This window comes from Anomaloglossus baeobatrachus, chromosome 3 (assembly GCF_048569485.1).
Source record: "Anomaloglossus baeobatrachus isolate aAnoBae1 chromosome 3, aAnoBae1.hap1, whole genome shotgun sequence".
Classification (NCBI taxonomy): Eukaryota; Metazoa; Chordata; class Amphibia; order Anura; family Aromobatidae; genus Anomaloglossus; species Anomaloglossus baeobatrachus.
In genome coordinates, this window is record NC_134355.1 from 561,663,346 (window position 1) to 561,685,622 (window position 22,277).

The following is a 22,277-nucleotide window of genomic DNA, read 5'->3' on the forward strand; positions in this document are numbered from 1 at the left end:
CTGAGAAGAATATAGGAGGAAGAAGAGAAAAAAAAAAAGGAAGAAGGGTGGGGAGGGAAAGGTAGGACAAAGAAGGGAGAGGGAGGGGGGGAAATAGAGGGAGAGGGGAATCTAGGAAGGATAAGGGAAAGGGAAGAGCCAGTGCCTCCAGGAGAAGAAACTAACCCAGACCAGGTAGTCAACATCAATCAGCCATTAGGTGGTCATACTCACTGGAAAACCTAAATTCCAGCCAGGGGAACCAGGTCCTGTAGAAGAGCTCATGTCTATCATAAAGCAAGGAAGTCAGGTCCTCCATTTGCAGCAGGTCATTGACCCTTGAGGCCCAAAGGTCCAGAGTGGGGGGAGCGCCAGATTTCCATTTCAGGGGGACGCACGATCAAGCCGCCACCACCAAGAAACACAACATCGAATTTTTTTGTACGAAGAGATCGGTTCTCCAAGAGCTGTAACAAAAGCAACTCCGGGCCCAGGACCTAGATAGTACCAGTCACATATCTGATCACCTCACCCTCTCCGCCTCAGAGCCAGACAGGTCCAAAAGATGTGCGCAAAATCCCCCACCTCCAACCCGCATCTCCAGCAGCTGGGGTCCACCCCGGAAAAATCCTATACAGTCTAGAAGGACTAGTACACCACTGTACCACCTTGCCAGGATTTTAAGGTGGACTCCTGGAGCTTGGAGCTTATTGAGGTTTTGTGCACCAATTTAGCACCCAGGGGGCAGGTGGTTAGTCAGGCACGGGTCTCGTACCTGCTTTACTCATCACCGCACCAGTGTGGTTGTCTGGGATGTCGCGGTGGCCTGCCCAGCTTCGTGCCCCGAAGTGTACACCAATAAGGAGGGAGGATGATGAGGGTTCTAGTAGGATGATTGTCGTGATGCCACCTGTGGTAAGCAGCCAGAGATTAGCCGCCGCTGCTGTCACTGTCCTCCGGAGCGGATGGTAATAGCAGCCGATAATGGTATTGCTTCCCACAGGTGGAGCGGGCCCCAGGAGGGATGATCAGGGGAGTAGTGATGGCGAATGTCTTTGGCGCCGAGGTGCGAGGCAGCGGCGCTGGTAATAAAAGTTCTAGTCAGATGCTGCGGTTCCAGGTGTATTTACTCCCTCTTTGTGCAGCTCGCTGGGTGGTACTGGTCACTCGCTGTGATGGGCTCCGTCGAAGCCGGCTTCCTTCGGAGGTCAGTCTGGTCTGGTGCTCAGTGGGCCCCTTCCTCCTAGAGCCTTGTGTGTTGGATCCCCATAGCTTAAAGCTACTTGGGGACCCTAGTCTGTCTCGAGTAGTACTCTTGTCCCTATTTGCAGGTGCCGCGGCTCCACAATGGGGCCTTGCTGTGTCCAAGGACACGGATCCTATATGGCACTGTGCTTTCGGGCTCTGTGTAGCCAGGGAACCCTGCAACTTCCCCGTCCTGGCAGATTCTGGCAAACCAACTTGGAGAATGATCTTCCCTAGGGTCCTAAACCTTGTATGGCGCCGGTTCCGAGGGTGCAATGAAGCTCTCCCCTTGGCAACCGCATGAACTCCTGTGTCCCACCCAAGCACTGGTGATACACATTCGCTCCTTTTCGAGAACTCTCGAAATTGTTGTCTTTGGCTCCTAACTCCACCTTGGTGAATGCCCCTCCCCGGGTCCCTGTCACTAGTGGGTGGTGCCCCCCATGTTTTAAGGCAACCTTAAAACCCTATCCTAGCCCGGTCCCCATTGGGGAGGGCAACCTGGTGTGTATTTGGGTGTGTAAGTGGTGAAACTAGTACCGACCTCTTCCGGATCCAGGTTGAGCACTACACCTTAGGTGCAATACTCTGTGGCGACTGAAGTCTCAGGGGCACTACACCAACAGCAGGATGTAGGACATTTTTAAATAGGTAATCAACACTAGAGATGAGTGGACCCGTGGAAGTTCAGTTCAGCAGGTTCATCTGGAGTTTAGATAAATTTCGATTTAGGACCCTGAGTTGACCTGAACCCCAATTGAAGTCACTAATTGGGCAATTCGGGTCTCCGTCCAGATGCAGCCAGCCATAAACAGATTACTTCCGGAGGCAGGCAGACTGGGTTTTTCAAATTTTATTGGGGGGTGCACACTACATACGATCGTGCTGTTGTTACATCCAGTGCGAGCTGTTCAAACACTGCAAGCGCCTCGCATTGGGCTGAGCACCGAGCGTTCCTGAGCACAGTGATGCTCACATGAGTGGAGTTCATACGTAAAGCACCCGAACTCTCGAACGCTATCTATTTGTTTTTTTTGTAAAGTCTGTGTTTGGTACGAACACCGAGCCTTGGGTTCACTCATCTCTAATCAACATTGACGTTCACTGCCATTTCTAGCAAGGGGGATCTGTGCTCACATATTCCTTTTAAACCGGCTACTTTAATCACATCTTGATTGCTTTGTTTCAAATCATGTAAAAATGTGTCACTGTGCAAATATTTCTGGTCCCTGACTCTATGTAGATATAGTATATATGTATTGATATAATCAACCAAATCATACTTGGCTCCGTCCTGTGAAAGTAATAGAGGTGAGCGGCAAGCTGGTAGTATCTAGCTAAAGTGAAAAGTTGTAATAGATTCTATGCATATCAAACTTACTCAGTTTTACTTTACATGTGAAGACTGTTCACTTTCAGAAAAAGGACAGACGACGTGTTCACTCCGCACTGCTGCTCAAGACTTTCCAACGGAAGATCCAGGACCCAGCAGTGGAGATAACTGGTTTTTATTCAGTGCCTTTCAAAGCCATTAAAATCTTCTTTTCTTTGGAAGGCATATAATAAATCTACTTCCCTCCCCTGGTGTGTTCTGGATCTTCCCTTGGAAAGTCTTCAGCAGCAGTGTGGAGTGAACACATCATCTGTCCTTTTTCTGCATTGTCTGCACTGTCCTGTGCACTTGTGTATCTGCAGCAGCTGCACCATTATTAGGCCTCTTTCACACGTCTGTGTCTCCGGTACGTGTTTGGTCCGTTTCATCACGTACTGGAGACACAGGCACACGTAGACCCATTAAAATCAATGGGTCTGCGCTCACGTACGTGTTCTTCCATGGACCGTGTGTACGTGTGGAGCATACGTGTGACCGTGTGCTCCACACGTAGACATGTCTGTTTTTCTCCGGCATCATGGGTGTCACACGGCCCGCATACGGACCACACGGAGGTGTTCCATGTGATACGCACCGGAGAAAACACACGTGTCTGAGAAAAAAATAACAAATCTTTACTCATCTTCTTCAGCCCTGCTGTCTCTGCCGTTGCTGTCACTTGCTTCCGACCGCCGCTCATTATGCTCATTGCATATTCACTTCACTGCGGCCGGAAGCAGCAGCAGCGGGGAGTCTGCAGGACTGAAGACCGTAGATCAGCACCATGGACAGCAACGCCAAGGACAGGTGAGCAGAAAGTTCCCGTTCTCCGTGTGTTATCACTGATAACACACGGAGAACACGTGTGCCATAAACATGGCTCACGGAGGGCAAAACGCACCTTTGACACGTCCGTGAAAAACGTGCGTGATTTTCACGGACGTGTGAAAGAGGCCATAAGTGCAGGTCTTGTGTGTTACACAACTTTAAAATGTGAGCGTATCTTTCTCTTTTGTTCCACTTTTACTAGATAAGACCCTAGTTTGCGCCTTTGCTCCTTAGTGTTCTTTCACTTGTCCTTTCAGACTTTATTTGTCTGCTCCGTTTTCTGTTCGTCTGTTCCGTTTTCTGTTCGTCTGTTCCGTTTTCTGTTCGTCTGTTCCGTTTTCTGTTTGTCTGCTCCGTTTTCTGTTCGTCTGTTCCGTTTTCTGTTTGTCTGTTCCGTTTTCTGTTTGTCTGTTCCGTTTTCTGTTTGTCTGTTCCGTTTTCTGTTTGTCTGTTCCGTTTTCTGTTCGTCTGTTCCGTTTTCTGTTTGTTCCTGTTTGCATGATGGATGCAATGGATCACTAATGGAAAATCTAAACAGTCAAGTGAGCAGAGCATTAAAGAGTTGGTTACTGGCAAATTTGGATTTTATTATGATGGGAGATGTATGGGAGAAGCCCAAGAGATAGAGAAAGGAACCTTAATAGTGAAAAAAACAAACAGAAAAAGGTCAAGCACAGAATGGACTTTTTAGCAGAGAAACAGTGCTTTTAGTTCTGACAGATTCCTTATAAATGGTGCCAGGATTGGGTTCATAACATACACATTATTATTTTTCATATTTCTTGCTGCAGAGTTGGACGTGAGGATATAGAGAGGAGGCAGGACATTGTCCTCAGTGGCCATTTTATCCGTGATGAGCACTGCATTTTCCGGAGTGATATGATGCTCTGTGGGTCAGGTAATACGATTAAATACTGCAAAACTATCTTTGTACAATAATGGAGAACATCATCTGTAGTAAGAAATACTTCATGTTTTTTCCCCCTCTCACAGTTGCAGTGACACTTGAGCCTTGTGAAGGAGCCGACACATATGTAAACGGGAAGAAAGTGACAGAGGCATGCGTGCTAAGATCAGGTGAGAATATGTCCCCTGCATGGACGCCTTGTGATAAGTAAGAAATACCTGAAGCTACCCAGAATGCAAAAATACCTAAATCCAATAGATAAAGAAAGTAGCTATTTTGTGGCTTCAGTCAAAAATTAAGAGAACACATTGTAATAAAGAGAATCAGAAAGTAATAAGCCAATATCTGCAATAACATGCCACTAATCATAATTACTGACCAATGTGCTCAGTCTGTCAAAGCACCCATGTGCATTCTACCAATGTGGGTCATTGAAGAGAATCTGTCAGGTTTTTGCTATCTCATCTGAGAGCAGCATAATATAGACAAAGAGGCCCTGAGTTCAATGATGTATCACTTAAATTAGAGGGTGCAGCCATTCTGACACAGTGAAAGATTTGAGATTTTGCATGTAGCAGTGCTGGGAGAGCTGTCCCCACCGACACTAGGCCTTCAGTGTACATTTCCATAGACAGAAGTTACTAATCACAGAAGGGAAAAAGTCAAACTAGAGCTGAGACCCACTAATGATAAAGATAAAAGGCTTAAGCTAACATTGCAGCTAAACAAAAACAGACTGTGAGATAAGACAGGCAGGGCTGAATTTCTGTTTTAACTCTTTCAGCATGCAGTCTCCAGATTACATTGCAAAACCTGCTGACAGAGTCCCTTTAAAGGGAACCTAACAGCTTCCCTTGGCCCCTCAAACCACCACCATATATTTATTGCTATCCTTATACTGTTTCTAACAAACCCCTTTAATAGTCCTATTGATTACTGGTAAAAAAAAAAAATATTTAGAACCACGATGGTCTTATGCTAATTAGTAGGTGACCAGTCATGGGGGCATTATTTTCCCAGACTAGTCATCCCACTAGTTATATTACATGGGCCTAAGACCATCTATAACATGATCCACAAGAGCGATACCGGGCATATATCAGCCTTCCTGACAGTGCGCAGTAAACTGGGTGAATGCAGATGTCCGGGAGGTAGTGCTGATGCAGGATGCAGCCAGTTGTTATCGCTAGCTCTGCAAAACCCACGGCTGCCTGTGTCCCACATCATCACTGTGTCCTTAAGCAGTGTGCCGATGAATCCAGGGTGTGTACACCCGGCTAACTGTGTATGGCCAAGAAAGCAGTGATTTGCAAAGAGCTGACAGTGATATTGCTTTTGCAAATTATGTTACTCATGTCCACAAGGCCGTGATAGAAGTCTAGTTTGGAGGAAGCAACGACTGTTTGATAAGTCGCCCACTAATTAGCATATTGATACCGCAGTCATGCATATGTTTTTATATATATATATATATATATATATATATATATATATATATATAATCAAGAAAATATCAAAATGGCTTGTAACAACGGGTATGCAGGTATTAATAAATATATGGCGGTAGTTTGGTGAACCTGGGGGAACAGTGAGGTTTGGTTTAAGATAATCTTACTTCTGAGACCCTGGTGCGGTATTTTATTGCATATACAAAAAGTACATCTACTTCATAAATAAAAATATTTCCATATTATATTTCACATTGCATTTTGTGGTGTCCATTCACTGTATGTGTGACGCCCTGGCCTATCAGGTCGTCACAGGGTATTGTGCAATCTGCCCTTCTGCACAGTATTCACTCCTCCTTGGTTACGGATCCTGGTCCTTTGGTGTTACTAACACCTGGGGGTTGGTAGGGAGAAGTGTAAAAGTGAAAAGAGAAGTGAAGCAGGAGTGAAAGGAGGAGGAGGTAGAAAGTGACTCTCTGGGAGAGAGAGGTCACTGGTCCGTAGCAGGGCTCCTGGAGGTTACTAGGTGGCAGACGTTGGTCTGGGCCTGGTAGGAGCTGGAACCCTGGTCGCAGGGGATCACGTCAAGGGGCACGGTCTGCCGAGGAGGGCAGCCGGCGGCCTTGAGCCATCACCGGGCAGGGGCCAGGGCACAACGGGGTACGTGGACACTAGGCCGGGAAGTAGCTTCACGCGTCCTGGTAATTTACCCGACGGGGGTGAAGACTTCAAGATTCATCCCCAACCAGCTCCAAAATCGGGGTACTAGCGCACCGATGGGATAGGACTTTCCCAAATACAGTCCAAAGAAATAATCCTTTGCGTGAACCCTGAGAGCAAGCTCACTCTGTTAGCTATACGGGTGAGCGGGACCCGAAAAGTTTCAAGCTTGAGGGTCCAACTAGTGAGAAAGTACCACGGAAAAGGCCACAGGCTAACAGCAATACCAAGGGCACGGATCCCAGCGTGATACCTCCCAGCTGCAGTGGTGTTCAGAACCCTGGTTTACAAGCTATCGGTGTTATTATTCCTGGACTGAGTGAGTACACTGAAAAGCCCCTTTTCCTCTACCCAACAGCACCCCAATCTCCAACTCCCCAATGGGCCCCAGGGCACCAACCCCCTACCCACGGAGGGGTTAAACATCATGCTGCTAAACCATTGCCATCGGGCTCACTTCCCCAACAGCAGCGCTGGTCTCCTACATTATCATGCACCGTGGGTGGGGTCATGAACTTTCTAACCCCCTGTACATACTCCCCCTTTCTTCTTTTAATTTGAGTGTCCGCACGGACCCCCGGGTCCGGAGACCCCTCGAGCCACCGCGGCTCCGGATTCGAGCGGCTCGGCCGCTGGCACGGGGGCGGTACATATGCACCAGGACAGGCTCCCATTCACCCAACAGAGACCAAAAATCTTCTTCTGGCCTCCCTCAGGCCAATGTACCATTTTTAAAAAAAAATAAAAATAAAATTAGGATGGAATAGTGTGACAGACTGCGCTTTTCCATAATGTATTTAGTAAGAATAAGTATCCTGCTAGTATGTTTTTTATAATGGGAGACTGTAGACAATGGATGACAGTATATGCCCATGCAGTAGCATATATCGAAAATATATTTTGGAAATTGTCCACATATATCCAATATACACTGCAAAACACAGGTAGAAGAGACCCTTTAAGTGTTATCATACATGTCCTTGAGCCCCCTTTAGTCAGGCTGAGTAATAGTATGGTGAACTTTTTATTTAGATAATCTGTTTTTGAGAGAACTTTCTTAGAGTCAATGTCACGGGGGTGTATGGATTGAACAGGGTTTCCTAGGGTGACCCTAAGACATGGACCCCTGTGCTGTCCCTTATCCTGATGGTAGACTTAATGGTAGCCAGGGTCAAGCCTCCAACGTGACCCTGTCTCCTGTCCAGGGCCTGATACTCCCTGCTCCCCCACGCAGGGAGCGGGCCGGAGATCCAGTTGCCAATACCCCACAAATAGTCACAGACAAGGGTAAATGAAAACTCGTGCGCACTGCACTCAAACACAAAGGAGGGACAATATATGAACAGGGGCGTAATGCAAAAGGGGTAGTAAATAACTACACAACTGGAGGACTCACACACCACACTGACCTGCAAACTGATGATCACCATGCAACTGGATAGCACCAGGAACAAGGAAGCAAAGAGCTACCGTATATTCGGCATAGAGCCCCAGTCACCAGAAGCTTATAAAGGCTGGAGATGGTGATCAGCAGCCTGAGCTCCCAGCAGCTGATCACAAACCAGCAGAAATTAACTCCCACTGTGCTGGAGAGCAGTGAAGCCAGGATCAGCCGACGCCCATGACAGATTGTGCAACTAAAAAATATCAGGTAGCTTGTCATACTCTATAGTGTAAACAGAGTCCGACGCCGCCATGACACCAAGCGAGTGTAACGCAGAACACCGCACGACTGTCATTGATTGTAGCCAAAAGAAATATTGTTCTTGTAGCTTTAGTCAAGGACTTACTATACATTTATAAGTGAAATTTTGACCAAAATGACCTTACACTGGGAAGGCTCAAACGTTTTAAGGTCCATAATATATTTCTTATCTTCCTCCTTGTTGGGGTTTTGTAGTACTTGGCTTTAATCTCTGCATAATTGTTTTTATTTAGGTAATCGAATCATTATGGGGAAGAGTCATGTGTTTCGTTTTAACCACCCCGAGCAAGCCCGGCAGGAGAGGGAACGTACACCATGTGCAGAGACACCCGTAGAGCCTGTGGACTGGGCGTTTGCTCAGCGAGAGTTACTTGAGAAGCAAGGTATTGACATGAAGCAAGAGATGGATCAAAGGTGAGTCTGTGCAGAAAGCAAAGACATTGGTTTTTCCGATACGTTTCTCAATAACGTGCCATATCAGTCATATCATTAGCCAATCCCAACAGGAATCTCTACCATTGATGACAATCAGGGATTACTTACTGGTTTTAATTTAGAGATGACTTTGTACACAAGACTACCTCTTGATTCAAGAGTAACAAATCACAATGATTGCTCTTGCTAACTTTGTATTAATTCCACTGATGTCAATAGAGGGGCAGGATGAGTATACATTTATCAGACCATCAAATGTAGACATGTTCACTCATATACCGTACTTAAAGCCACCATACACATTAAAGTAATTAAAGTAGACCAAACCCACCATTTTCGATAAGAAAGGTCAACCATCCAATGTCTATGGGGCTCTCCTGACTTTCCTCGGAAAAACATTGGGCATGTTGAATATCAATGCTGAATTCTTTAGTTCTTTGATTAGATGAGCCGTCCCCTGAGGAGCCTGGGAGCAGCTTACTACCTTCTCAACACTGAAAACATAAACACTCAGCTAAAACAAGCGTAATACGTATTAAAAAGTCTTATGAGATAGCTGTTGGCTGACATGTATCTAGGATGTCAAAGTGATCCTAGCGGTAATTTATATAATGCCTCCACCTTTTCTCCATTAGACTTCAGGAACTGGAAGATCAGTATAGAAAAGAACGCGAGGAAGCAAATTACCTTCTGGAGCAGCAGAGACTGGTGAGAAGTTGACATAACATGTATGGTAGTTAGGTTAGATTTAAGAAGCCTAAATGTTGTGTGAATTTTATTCTGTGGGTTATGATTGAGGTGATATAATATTGGAGGGTTTTTTCATGAGGGTATTATTGTTGGTATTCTTCTACTGTGACTTTTTTCTAAACTTTTTTTACTTTTATTTCATTTTAGTTCTAATAATAGACTTGGGTACTTATTATACTATAGCAATATTGCACAATATTGCACATTATTTTCTTTCAGTGTAAAACTGATCACAGGCCTAGGGACTTTTGTTAGATCCCCAAATTAAACAGTGCCTTGAAAAAATATTCCCCCGGAATTTTCCACAGTTTTAAAGGAAATGATACATGGCTTTGTAAATATTTTAAAAATATAAAACTGAAAATTGTGATGTGCATTTGTATTCAGCCCCTGAATTAATACTTCGTAGGACCAACTTTTGCTGCAATTACTGCTGCAAGTCTTTTAGATAAGTCTCTACCAGCTTTGCACATATAAAGGCCTAAATGTTTACCCATTCTTCTTTGCAAAATTGCTCTAGCTCAGTGAGATTGGATGGAGGCATCTGTGAACAACAATTTTCAAGTCTTGCCTCAGATTTCGTTGGGCAGCTCATTAGGTGAGGTGGATCCTCTAAGCTCAAGGTCTGGTGGGCCCGTGGGACACAGGCATTGGTGCAGCAGAGGTACTGAAATCCACAGATAGCTGAGGTACAGGAAGTCACAGGCAGACAGGAGACACCCTGAAGACCACAGACAAGTTGCTTTGCACAAAATAAAAGTTTTAGTACCAAGACACAGGTCTGTGTCTTTGTAGGTCTTATATAGACCAAGGAAGTTCATCATCTAGGAGCACGCTGTGCTACTTGCAAACCCCGATGTGGCGCACAAGAAAGTTTACTAAATGGGAGTGAAGGGAGCAGAGCCCAGACCCGAGACAGGTGTGTAAAATATTTTCAATGGGATTTAGGTCTGGACTGGGATTAGGTTAGGTTCAAAGATGTTTTGGGGTTGTTTTGCCTTCCTCTGGCACTGGGTGCCTGAGCTGTGTGCAACACACCATGAAATCTGAAGATTACCAAAGGATTTTGGATTGCAATGTAGTGTCCAGTGTCAGAAAGCTAGGTTTGCATCCTCAGTCATGGGTCTTCTATCAGGACAATGACGCTAAACATAGTTCAAAAAGACCCCAGAAATGGATGGAAACAAAGCACTGGAGAGTTCTGAAGTGGCAGCAATGAGTCCAGAAGGAAATCCCATTGAACACCTATAGAGAGATCTTAAAATTGCTATTGGGAGAAGGCGCCTTCAAATACGAGAGACCTGCAGTAGTTTGGTTTGGAAAAGTGGCCCAAAATTCCAATTGAGAGGTGTAAGAAGCTTGTTGATGGTTATGTGGCGCCCTGGACAAGCCAGGTCGTCACAGGTACTGCAACAACACACCCCACACCCCGGTTAGGCACATCAGTCACACATAAATCCTTGTTGCCTCCCTCCAGGGGCTGAGGTCCACACCAGGTGGGGTGGAGCCAGGTGGTTGGCCCCACCCACTGAGGAGTTCACAGTCCTGGAGGCGGGAAAAGGAAAGAGTGCAGTTAGGGAGAGTGGAGGAGTAAGTGACAAGTGAGGAGCAGTCTGACCGTGTCCGGGTACGTGGCCGGGGCACATACAGCAAGGTTGGCAGACGGTGGTGGCCATCTGCAGGAGAGGCCGATTGACGCGGAACCGTAGGACCGGGGTCGGGTGGTGGCCCGCCGGTACCGAACCGGGGAGAGAAGAGAAGCCAGCACCATTCGGCAGGGCCTACGGACCCCGACCAGGCTTGGAGTCGCCGTTAAACCAGTCAAATCTGTTAGCGACGGGAACCTCCGGGGTTTCCCAGCAGCAAAGACCCGATTGAAGGCAACCGTCCAAACCGTGAAGGGATAGACAGTCACCGCCAAGGCTACAATTCCCAGGGCCAGAGCCTGCGGGCAAAAGGAGCTCCTCCGGCGCCTATCCAAGCTGGGGAGCAGGTTACCGGTGAGAAGCCATCGGGGCCGAAAACACACTAGAGGTGCAGGGAAAGGCAGCCACCGCCAACCTACCGGGAGTGACCACTGCAGCCGGCTGCGGGACCCGTCCAGCCAGCCGTTTGTTTTACCACAGACTCCGTATACGTTATTAGCTGAGTGAGTACCACCGTGCCACCTGGCACCGCGCTGCCCCCGCGACCCTGCACCTCACCAAACCCTGCCATCCACATTTCCAGTCACCTCACCGGGCCCTGGGACCACCAAAACCCCCTACCTACGGAGGGGAGAGAAACATCTCTGCTGCTCCCTGTCATCACTCCCGGGATCCCGGTCCAGAGCAGCGGTGGTGTCCCAACCTCACCACAGACCGTGGGTGGCGTCACGGACCGACTTCCCAAACCCCAAAAACTAACCCCTTTCACTAACGGGCGAGGAGCGCTGCTCGAGTCCCCGGATCCGGCCCACCGCTCGAGCCACCGAGCAGCAAGCAGCAGGCAGCAGCAGCGCCGGACCCGAGCGTGGTAAGCGCAGCGGCCCTCCTCCCCGCCCGCGACAACTTGGCGTCACGAACAGGATCTTACCGTTCTACCGCCTGGTAGAAGTGCGCCTTGTGTCCCGCCGGAGGTGTCCGGCCGAAAAATTTCAGAATCCGCCATCTTGGGTGCGAAAAGTTCCCCGCTCGAGCGTCTTCCCGAGCAGTGGAGGCGCGAAAGCCGAAGCTCCGCCCCTGAAGAGGAGGTGCTGAGAAGAAACCAAGGGGGACGCAGATGAAGAGATGGCGTTGTCCTCGGGCTGGAGTGCAGGAGCGCCCGCCACCGGAGCATCTAAGCTCTGGGAGAGCCGAGGTGGAGTAGCCTTTGCAGATTGCGGCCCGGGTGTGCTCCCCGCCGGGACCGCCGCTTGGCTGGAGCGGGAGCTGGGCCGGTTCTGCTTGAAGGTGAGGGCGCAGAGCTTGCAGCAGTTGCTGGATTGAAAGGCTGAGATGCGCAGAATGGTTGCCGTGGTATGGGCCCGTGAGCAGGGGACCGCAGCGGCCGTGCCACGTCGTGATCAGGCCACCCAAACTCCTGAACCAGCCTTGATTGCGTGGGAGCCGGGTGCCCGTACCGTGGCAGGAGGTCCGGAGAGAGTGCCGCTGATGGAGGAGGGGGTCCCGAGCACGCTGCCCCCACCGCCGTTCCCAACGGCGATCAGTGGTTCTGGACTGCATGGCCTATGGAAAGAGAACCCGATGTACCGTCCGGTCCCTGAGTGGGCCGACCCCCTGCGGTGGTAGCCGCCCCAAGGTCAGCGGTCCCTCCGCTGCAAGTTGTCCCCGTTGGGACCACCAGAGCCGTTGTTAAGTGAGTAAATGAAAATGAATCAACTGAACTGTAACCTAATTAGCAACCGTGATTGAACCGGCCGTTGCCGGCAAGTTGTCCCTGAAGGGACCCTTTGCACCGTTGGCGTAAGGAACTACTTACGTACACGCCCGAGAACTTGCAGGGCAACCACAAACTTGTGGCATGTAAATAATTCCTGGCCTTTATTCCGTGGCCACCTCCGGAGAGGCTGTTTTGGAGGATGGGCCTGCAGGAAAGGGATGGCCCAGGCCCGCCACTACCGTAACCGGTGGCGATCCTCCGGGGTTCAGGGGTCCCCCATGGACGTGGGTCCCCTGAAAGAGACCGTACCCGCTCGGGCAGCCTGGTGATGCACTAGGGCAAGGGGTGCTGCCCACTGCTTAGGGGCAGCATCAGGGCCAGGTTGTTTGGGCGGGGGGGAGAGCGGAAGCCGTGTATTGTTAATAAAAATAATACCGTTAGTAACGTTAAAGAAAGTGCCTCCCATTAAGGGAAGTTTCATAAAAGTATGCTTATGTTTGATGTTTTACCTGTTTCTACCTCTTTTACAGTTACAAAATAAAACCGGTGATGGACGGGCAGCCTGCGGACGGTCTGCATTTAACCAAGGGGGAATGTGGCGCCCTGGACAAGCCAGGTCATCACGGGTACTGCAACAACACACCCCACAGCCCGGTTAGGCACATCAGTCACACATAAATCCTTGTTGCCTCCCTCCAGGGGCTGAGGTCCACACCAGGTGGGGTGGAGCCAGGCAGTTGGTCCCACCCACTGAGGAGTTCACAGTCCTGGAAGCGGGAAAAGGAAAGAGTGCAGTTAGGGAGAGTAAGTGGCAAGTGAGGAGCAGTCTGACCGTGTCCCCGAACCGGGGAGCGAAGAGAAGCCAGCACCATTCGGCAGGGCCTACGGACCCCAACCAGGCTTGGAGTCACCGTTAAACCGGTCAAATCCGTTAGCGACGGGAACCTCCAGGGTTTCCCAGCAGCAAAGACCCGATTGAAGGCAACCGTCCAAACCGTGAAGGGAAATACAGTCACCGCCAAGGCTACAATTCCCAGGGCTAGAGCCTGCGGGCAAAAGGAGCTCCTCTGGCGCCTATCCAAGCTGGGGAGCGGGTTACCGGTGGGAAGCCATCAGGGCCGAAAACACACTACAGGTGCAGGGAAAGGCAGCCACCGCCAACGTACCGGGAGTGACCACTGCAGCCGGCTGCGGGACTCGTCCATCCAGCTGTTTGTTTTACCAGAGACTCCGTATATGTTATTGGCTGAGTGAGTACCACCGTGCCACCTGGCACCGCGCTGCCCCCGCGACCCTGCACCTCACCAAACCCTGCCATCCACAATTCCAGTCACCTCACCGGGCCCCGGGACCACCAAAACCCCCTACCTACAGAGGGGAGAGAAACATCTCGGCTGCTCCCTGTCATCGCTCCCGGGATCCCCGTCCAGAGCAGCGGTGGTGTCCCAACCTCACCACAGACCGTGGGTGGCATCACGGACCGACTTCCCAAACCCCAAAAACTAACCCCTTTCACTCACGGGCGAGGAGCGCCGCTCGAGTCCCCGGATCCGGCCCACTGCTCGAGCCACCAAGCAGCGAGCAGCAAGCAGCAGGCAGCAGCAGCGCCGGACCCGAGCGTGGTGAGCGCAGCGGCCCCCCTCCCCGCCCGCGACAGATATAGGAAGTGATTGATTGCACTTATTTATTCCAAAGGGAGTACAGACAAATATTACGTTAAGGGTGCCAACAATTTCGTTCGGCCCATTTTATGAGTTTTGTGTGAAATTATGTCCAATTTGTCTTTTTTTCTAATTTTTTTTGTTGTTGTTCCGATACATACAAAGGAAATAAACATGTGTATAACAAAATATGTGTAATTGCAATAATTTTCCTGGAGAAATATTTCATTTTCTGGAACAATTTTAAGGGTGACAACATTTTCCGCCATGAATGTATGTCTGGTTATGAAGGGCACAGAAAATCAGTGTAGTACAGGACTTGATATATTGAATGGAAATTAGAATATCTTCTACTAAAATGTGTACAAGGAGTTTAAAGTGACAAAAATAAAAGACATTACACATGTAAGACAGCAGGCACATAGCTGATTTAAATTGTATTAAGACATTGTGATGTGACTGTTGAGGACAGTATACAAAGCCATTTGTTTTTTGGTACCACCCTCCTAATATACTTCTACCACTTTAGAATAAAGTATTACCCCCTCTTCTACCCTCGAGCACCAAGAAACGAGCTCAACTGTAGACCACCAATGTTAGTGACATTACCCCTCTAAATCTTTATGTCATCAGAGTAGTTTTAATATCAATATTTTTTTGCTCCTATTTTCTGTTGTCTAAACCTTGGGGCATCTTATAGTCTGATATGCAATAAGGTTCATCAGAGGAGGAGACGAGATGAAATGCAGGTTTTAATTTTCATATGCGTTTCGAAGCTGGACATGCTTCTTTTTGGAAAAAAAGAAAAACCAGAATAAAAGTACAAGACAGACAGAATGTGTTTAAGTATTTAAATTTTTAGGAGCAAAACAGTAACAATGTCATTGACATGGCACAAATCTGCATAATTAATTATATGCTAAATAGTTAAATTTATGTATGAGATAGCCAAGATGATGGTGAGATATGGAGCCTGAAAGTAAAAAGGTCAAAACATTGTTACCCTTTTTCTCATCAGTGTATCTCATAGGGACCCAATTAACCTATCCTAACAAAGGAGAAAACATGCAAGCTCTGTGCCGGTACTGTATTTGTATTGGTCTTACATTCAGATGAGCCTATTATACGTATGAGTGCTGCCTGTCTTAAAAATCAGTTAGCACATGAACTGCTAGTTAAAATGACTATTTAAACAAGAGATTTTTTTTCCCATTCACCAAGTGACTGTGCCAAAAATTTGCACCATGCATTAGTCTCTTCCTTTTTTTGGATGAGACCCGACTATTCTAGTCTATGAGTGCACAGAAACAAATGATGACATGTGGATCATTCATATTGCATCTGTTTTTATGATTACATTGCTATTATTAATGTAGGAAACTGTATTTGGTCTTGTACATTTTTTAAATTGTTGATGTTTAAAACCTGATATCACATAGTTGTAAAAAAATGGACATACAGATGACACATATGATGATTTTTCATATACTTGCCCCAACCCAGCCTGAAGGATAAGAACTAACTACTAAACCATCCTTTGGTTGACCATACAGGCATTTTACTCTACACTTTGTGCTGTTTTTTTGCATATTACTTGCCAGTGCACACAATTTATTGTTTTACTCCACAGGATTATGAAAGTCGTTTGGAAGCTCTTCAAAGACAGATGGATTCAAGATATTATACTGAAGTCAATGAGGAGGAAGAAGAACCGGAGGATGATGGTAAAATTGCTAAAGTATCTCATCTGCAATCTTCACTCTCAATCATACCACACCAACTAGTAGCTGTATAACATAATCAACCTTTCCTCCATATGATCTGACTCAGATGTGGTTACTTTTTAGTTCAGTGGACAGACCAGGAGTATGATCTGGCTCTGTGGGCTTTTCGAAAATGGAAATGGTACCAATTCACGTCACTGCGTGACCAACTATGGGGCAATGCCATTTTTCTCAAGGAGGCTAATGCAATTAGTGTGGAACTGAAGAAGAAGGTAATACTGATAAGACAATGTAGAGACATTCAATATTTCTGTCAAGACTTTCTGTATATATTATATAATTTTGTGTGTAAATGATTAATCAGAAATGTCACTTGATGTCACTTGATAGTATTAGATTATGTACATCAGTTTGCTCTCTGATATTGAATAACTAATATAGAAAAGATTTAGTTTAAAATTCTTTATCATGCATAAGTGTGTTGGAGGATGGAAAATTGTATTGTGGGTGCTAATACATCCAAATCTGAGTAAGATAAGATTAATGGGATGTAAAACATGCACTTTGATGCATATACACTAAGTTCCTATAGTGTTTTTACATGACTGCCCCTAGCCCAAGGGATAAATGCTCTGCTCACTTACTAGTAGTTGGTGCTCAGAAAAAATAATGAACACAATATAAAAATATATTTCTGGCACAGATATAGGTATGTATGAATTTCAGACTTTTATTTTTATTTCTGCAAAACGAGTAACCTATAACTCAGTAAGCCAACGTTTTGGATCGAAGAGTCTTTTTCAAGGCTGTATCTAATAAAAAGAAAAAGAAAAATTGTCCATACAAAGTGTCATGACCTGTTCACAATGGTGCTATAACAGTATATGATACCATCAAAAATCAACAATGTAGAAGATATACAAAATATACAAGTCATGAGATTTCTCAGCAGTTACACTGATTTCAATGAAGGCAAAAAGAACTATTCTTAGATCTTCTACTTATCATACTAACAATTTTTATTTTCTTATTTGAAGACCAATTTTTTCCTCCTAGTAAGCCCCATAGCAGATAGAACAGGGACCAAGAACTGCAAAGAGTTAATATGCTGGAAAATGTTGCAAAATGACCGTGTTTTATCAATATGGTGGATGTACAGGCACTGTGATTGGATCGGGGATACGAGGCAGGGGAAAGATGAGGTATAAAAGTTGGTGGGGTACAGGTTCCCTCCCTCTTACCCCCTGAATCGTGGAGCAACACCCACCCTCCCTTCCCCTGTTGGTTGGTATTTCGGTCCATACTCGGTCTCTGAGGTATGTCATTGTCACAACCGGCAGGTTGTTTGGGCCCTGAAAGAGTCACGTGCTCATTTCCTTGTGCAGTGACCAGGCATGGGGAGGGAAAATGTAGTTGGTGGAGGTCAGGGCCCAATATTGCATTATAAAAGGTTTTGGAAATATCGGTTAATTAATAAAGCTGTGGCCATTTACCTACCCATCATCGATTTGTGGTATGAGTTATTATTATTAAGTTATTTGGTAAGGGTTAAAGGTCATTGGGATTGGTATGGGGTATTTACGGCTCGAAGCAGTCAATGCAAGGATACAGCAATGGGGTCCAATATGGCATCCCCCCTATGCTAATGTGTACATGGCTAAATTTGAAGAGACTTTCATTTACTCTCACCCACCTTTTTAAAACACATAGAAAATTATGGAAAAGATATATTTACAACATTTTTTTGCATCAGGGAAGGCGATCATATTAGCCTCCAATCTTTCTTCCAAGACATTAACAATGCAGAACCTGGTCTCACATTTAGCCTTCGCCATGATGTCAAGACTATCAGCTTTCTCGGCACCAGGATATTCATCAATGATAACCATGAAATCAAAACTGACCTTTTACTGTATTATAGGTTACTCGTTTTACAGAAATAAAAATAAAATTCTGACATTTATACATACCTATTTGTGTGCCAGAAATATCTTTTCCTATTGTGTCCCTAGCACAAAGTCTTAAGGCAGCCATACACATTTTAGCCCATACTGACCGTCAAAAATTGTTTAAATTGTCCATACATGCCCAATCATAGAGGGCAAAGAACAAAACATCTGTCTCTGTAACATTCTAGGAATGTTCTGGGAATGTCCTCTTGCTGAAAATCTTTCAAGGAGTAGCACATATTGGATAAAAAGTTTAAGTATGGCTGATTTCATTCCAAATGATGTTGTCTTCCATCAGATCATTGATAAATGTCTCCCAATGACCTATAATTTTGGTTGAAATCAACTGTGGAACTAATGCGTATGGTATGACCACCATTCCCCCAATGCAGGTCTTATTTCTTTAATTACTGTTGTGTATATATATCACCAACTTATTTCTTACCATATTATCTATGGGCTCAAAATCAAATTTTCCTTTCTCAGACAAACAGATATATGCTAAGTCCAATTTGATAAATATGTTTTTGAAAGATGGAACTCAAATTACTTAAAGAAACCCAAGGAACAGCACACACAGAGCACACACAGATACCTTGCTGTAAATATACAAATATAAATTAGATATAACTATTTAATGAAATGAATATATAATAATGTTTAATTATTAATCAGCTACTTGACACAATTAAAGGGAAGGGAAGATTTTATAGTCCACGATCTCTGTATTTCCAGGTACAATTCCAGTTTGTCCTGCTGACAGATACTCTGTATTCACCACTACCACCTGACCTGTTGCCACCTGATGCTCACTCTGAACGTGAGAAACGTCCCTTCCCAAGAACCATTGTGGCTGTGGAAGTTCAAGACCAGAAAAATGGTGCAACTCACTATTGGACTCTGGAAAAACTCAGGTAATTTTTGTCTTTTGGATTTAATTGCATGTCTGACAGTGGAAAGTGTTCTTCTATATCTATGACTGATGAGCGAGCACTACCATGTGCTCAAAATGAGCAGGTTGGACTCTCTGATGGACTCGACTTGAGTACCAAGTATAATGGAAGTCAATGGGAAGCTTGAGGATTTTTCCAGAAGCATTGACTTCCATTATGCTTGCTACTTGAGTCCAGTCCATCAGATTGTTCGACCTGCTTGTTTCAAGCACCGAGCACCCGAGCTTGGTAGTGCTGGCTGATCACTAATATCTATTGTAAATAAAGCACAATGGTTACAGGCAGTACCTGGTAAAGAAAACCCCCAGCAAATTAGCTCTTCGCCAGGTAGAGGATAACTGGCTCTTTAATGCCACCAATTGAAAGTTGCAGCCCTATATATCGCCTTCAAAAAGAAAAGATATAGACAAGGGATACATATAATGTGGTTCTCCCTCACTGTAACTTAGGGGAAACATTATCTTTCTGCCACCAGTGTCCATTCAGACCCTCAGTCTAAGACTAGGACTAGGTCTAGTCTAGGACTAGTCCTTCACCAAAAGACCACCTATTGAATATAACAATCCTAAAAGTCAATATCGACCTTTTAACAAGCATTGCCATATGACTTAGAATAAGAATCCAAACCAGAAACTCCTATTTGCAGACACATCTGTCAGTGTTGTTTGCCCCTCATCAGTGCAAAGATAGCAAACTGATTTGGCTAGAAGACAGTCCTCTAACTGGGGATGTGAAGGGGGCGTTTTCTGTTTGTGGAGAGTGCTAAACAGGCGTAAGGAGACTTATACACCGTGCTTCTCTCACCTAACCAAATAGATCTCCTGTTTTGCACTGAGGAGGGGCAATCACTTAAAACATATGTCTGTAAATAGACTCTCTGGCTTGGCTCCTTAGCCTACGTCTTGTGGCAAGGTTTATTAAAAGAGTTAATATTGACTTTTAGTATTTCAACATCCAAAAGGTAGCGCTAAATTTCAAGTCCTCTTCCTCTCCGAAGAGGTTATTTGCATATTTATTTTCCCGGAGGAACACTGCATGCTGACTTGGCACTCTCCACTATGAAATAACATTCCCCCTTAGACCTCCACTATAGTGCAAATAGAGGGGCTGCAGAAGTGTGAGGAACGTGATGGCCAAAAAACCTTCCTAGACCTCAAGGAGGGACAACCCATAAGTACATCACTCCCTAAAAGTCTTTTTGGAACAAGTAAATTAAAAATAAAAAGATGTTTCGGGCAAAAAGATAACTGTGTACACCTGTAGAGAGCTGCTTTGGAGTTTTTGCACCCTGCGCCACTGCAAAGCAAAATACTAATTGGCTAGACTGAAATCTTTTTAAAGAGATCTAGAGGATCGGTTTCTTCTCATGGAGACCACCAGCTGGAGTTTTATAACTGCGCAGTCACATGAATTGTTTTTTTAGACAGTATGTTATTGTTGGCAAGTTGTCAAGACTGGCAATAACCAAAAATCAGATTCAAATTGAATCTTTAAGGGGTTGTCCAGATAGAAATATGAACATCATAGAAATGAATCTGCTGTTAACATCCCACGGTTAACTAGAACACAGAGTGAATTTGGATTGTGGCGATGGGCTTATATTTAGAGTGAATGCATTTTGTGATGGGGTTAATAAAAAGCAAAATCTAGAAAGAAAATAAAAAAAATTGTATAGTTTTTTTTAGTCTTGGATTCCTGGATTTTCTTTCTCGCCTCAGCCCATGAACCAAGAAGATGGGCTCCAATTTTATACCAAATGTAATCTCTCATCGAGTGTTTGGGGATAAGATATCGCTTTGGCTTCATATATTTTTACTGTGTCCTTCAGTGTATTTATACCTCCCACAGGCAACGCTTGGACATGATGCGTGAGATGTACGACCGCGCAGCTGAGCTTCCATCTGGTCTGACAGAAGACTGTGACAATGTGGTGACAGGAGGAGATCCTTTCTATGATCGTTTCCCTTGGTTCCGTCTGGTGGGCAGGTAAGTGGCTGTCTCATTCTAACAAGTGCACATCACATAATATCGAAGCTTTGGAAAACTGTTGAATATATATTTGATTGGTGACTGAGTGGTCTCTCTGGCCACATGAATAATGCCAGCCAGTCTGATCATACTAAAGCCTTAACTTATACACCCCTTTGATTAACCATAACTGTGTAACTTATTTAGCAGGGGACGTTCTCTTCCTGCGCTCTACCTTCTTTATCCTTTCTTCCCAGTTCCACCACTTTTCTCTGTCCATTGGTTTTGAAGCTTTTCATTCATAGGTCTTTATTTTTTTTGTTCTCCTGCCATTTTGCTTACATCACCAGTTTATATTATCAACCCTTTCTCTAGCTCCCCAGGGTTTTCCATTCCTGGTGTGGGTTACCAATTCTGTTTTCTACTAACCTAGCCCCTCCCCATTTCTGATCTCAGCTCTCCCTTATTCACCACATGCATGAGCGACAGCATGGCCGAAATAACCCCATCCCCCACCCTCTCAAGCCCTGGCTCCGAGGGTCCTGAGCCAGCCTCCCAGCTTGAAGAGGAGGAGGGTTTGGAGTATGAGGAGGAAGAAGAAGATGGATTCCAGGAGCATCCCTACTGTGCTGTCAGATCCGACCCGTTTCACGACCGCTCCCCTCTGTTCAGTGTAGTGGGAAGGTTCGTCAGGTCTGCCCAGATCATGATGGGAAGCAACCAGCTCTTTCAGGATGATAGAATAATATTTTTTCCTACAACAGCACTGCTAGAATGCTCCACAGTCAGGGGTCTTCGACCATATGGTAGACCTGCAATGCACAGTAATGCCATAAGTTACTTGTCTACATTACAGCTTGGATCTCTAATAATGATATGAGATATTAGTGTTTTTATTAACCTTACAAGTGCCAATAAATCACTGTGAAAACACTCATATCAAACCTGTCCATGCTCTAGGACCAGTTATGTAACTAAGCTGAGCTAATATAGAGCTATTCTATGGTCTAAAGATGGTGCTTAATATTACACTTAATATAAACCGGCTTTCAAAGGTTTGCCCAACTCCATAATTTTTTAAGTTGACACCTACTAAGTTCTAAAATATCCACAGGAATACCCACCTTACCAATACTCTGCTGTTCTAATGCCAACAGCTACCTGGTCTTTTGTGTTCATCTGGCTCTACATTTGTCATTTTGACACAACATATGACCACTGCAGCTGATCATTGGAGTCATACTAAAATGTCATCCTTGAAGCTCTGTGAATA

General features: G+C 45.5%; 1 protein-coding gene across 12 annotated transcripts in view; it reads left to right on the plus strand.

Moving 5' to 3' along the window:
* The window catches only part of KIF1A (kinesin family member 1A), a 269,201-nt gene that overhangs the window by 170,340 nt on the left and 76,584 nt on the right, over positions 1–22,277 (plus strand). For 6 of the 12 annotated variants that reach the window (XM_075340870.1, XM_075340871.1, XM_075340872.1 and 3 more), the window contains exons 18-26: positions 4,216–4,322; positions 4,418–4,501; positions 8,438–8,618; positions 9,275–9,347; positions 16,041–16,134; positions 16,258–16,406; positions 18,819–18,997; positions 20,885–21,022; positions 21,461–21,688. In XM_075340870.1, coding sequence (XP_075196985.1) covers positions 4,216–4,322; positions 4,418–4,501; positions 8,438–8,618; positions 9,275–9,347; positions 16,041–16,134; positions 16,258–16,406; positions 18,819–18,997; positions 20,885–21,022; positions 21,461–21,688 — 1,233 coding nt within the window. The remainder of the gene's footprint in view (positions 1–4,215; positions 4,323–4,417; positions 4,502–8,437; positions 8,619–9,274; positions 9,348–16,040; positions 16,135–16,257; positions 16,407–18,818; positions 18,998–20,884; positions 21,023–21,460; positions 21,689–22,277) is intronic. The other 6 variants (XM_075340877.1, XM_075340878.1, XM_075340879.1 and 3 more) reach the window with 1 other exon arrangement.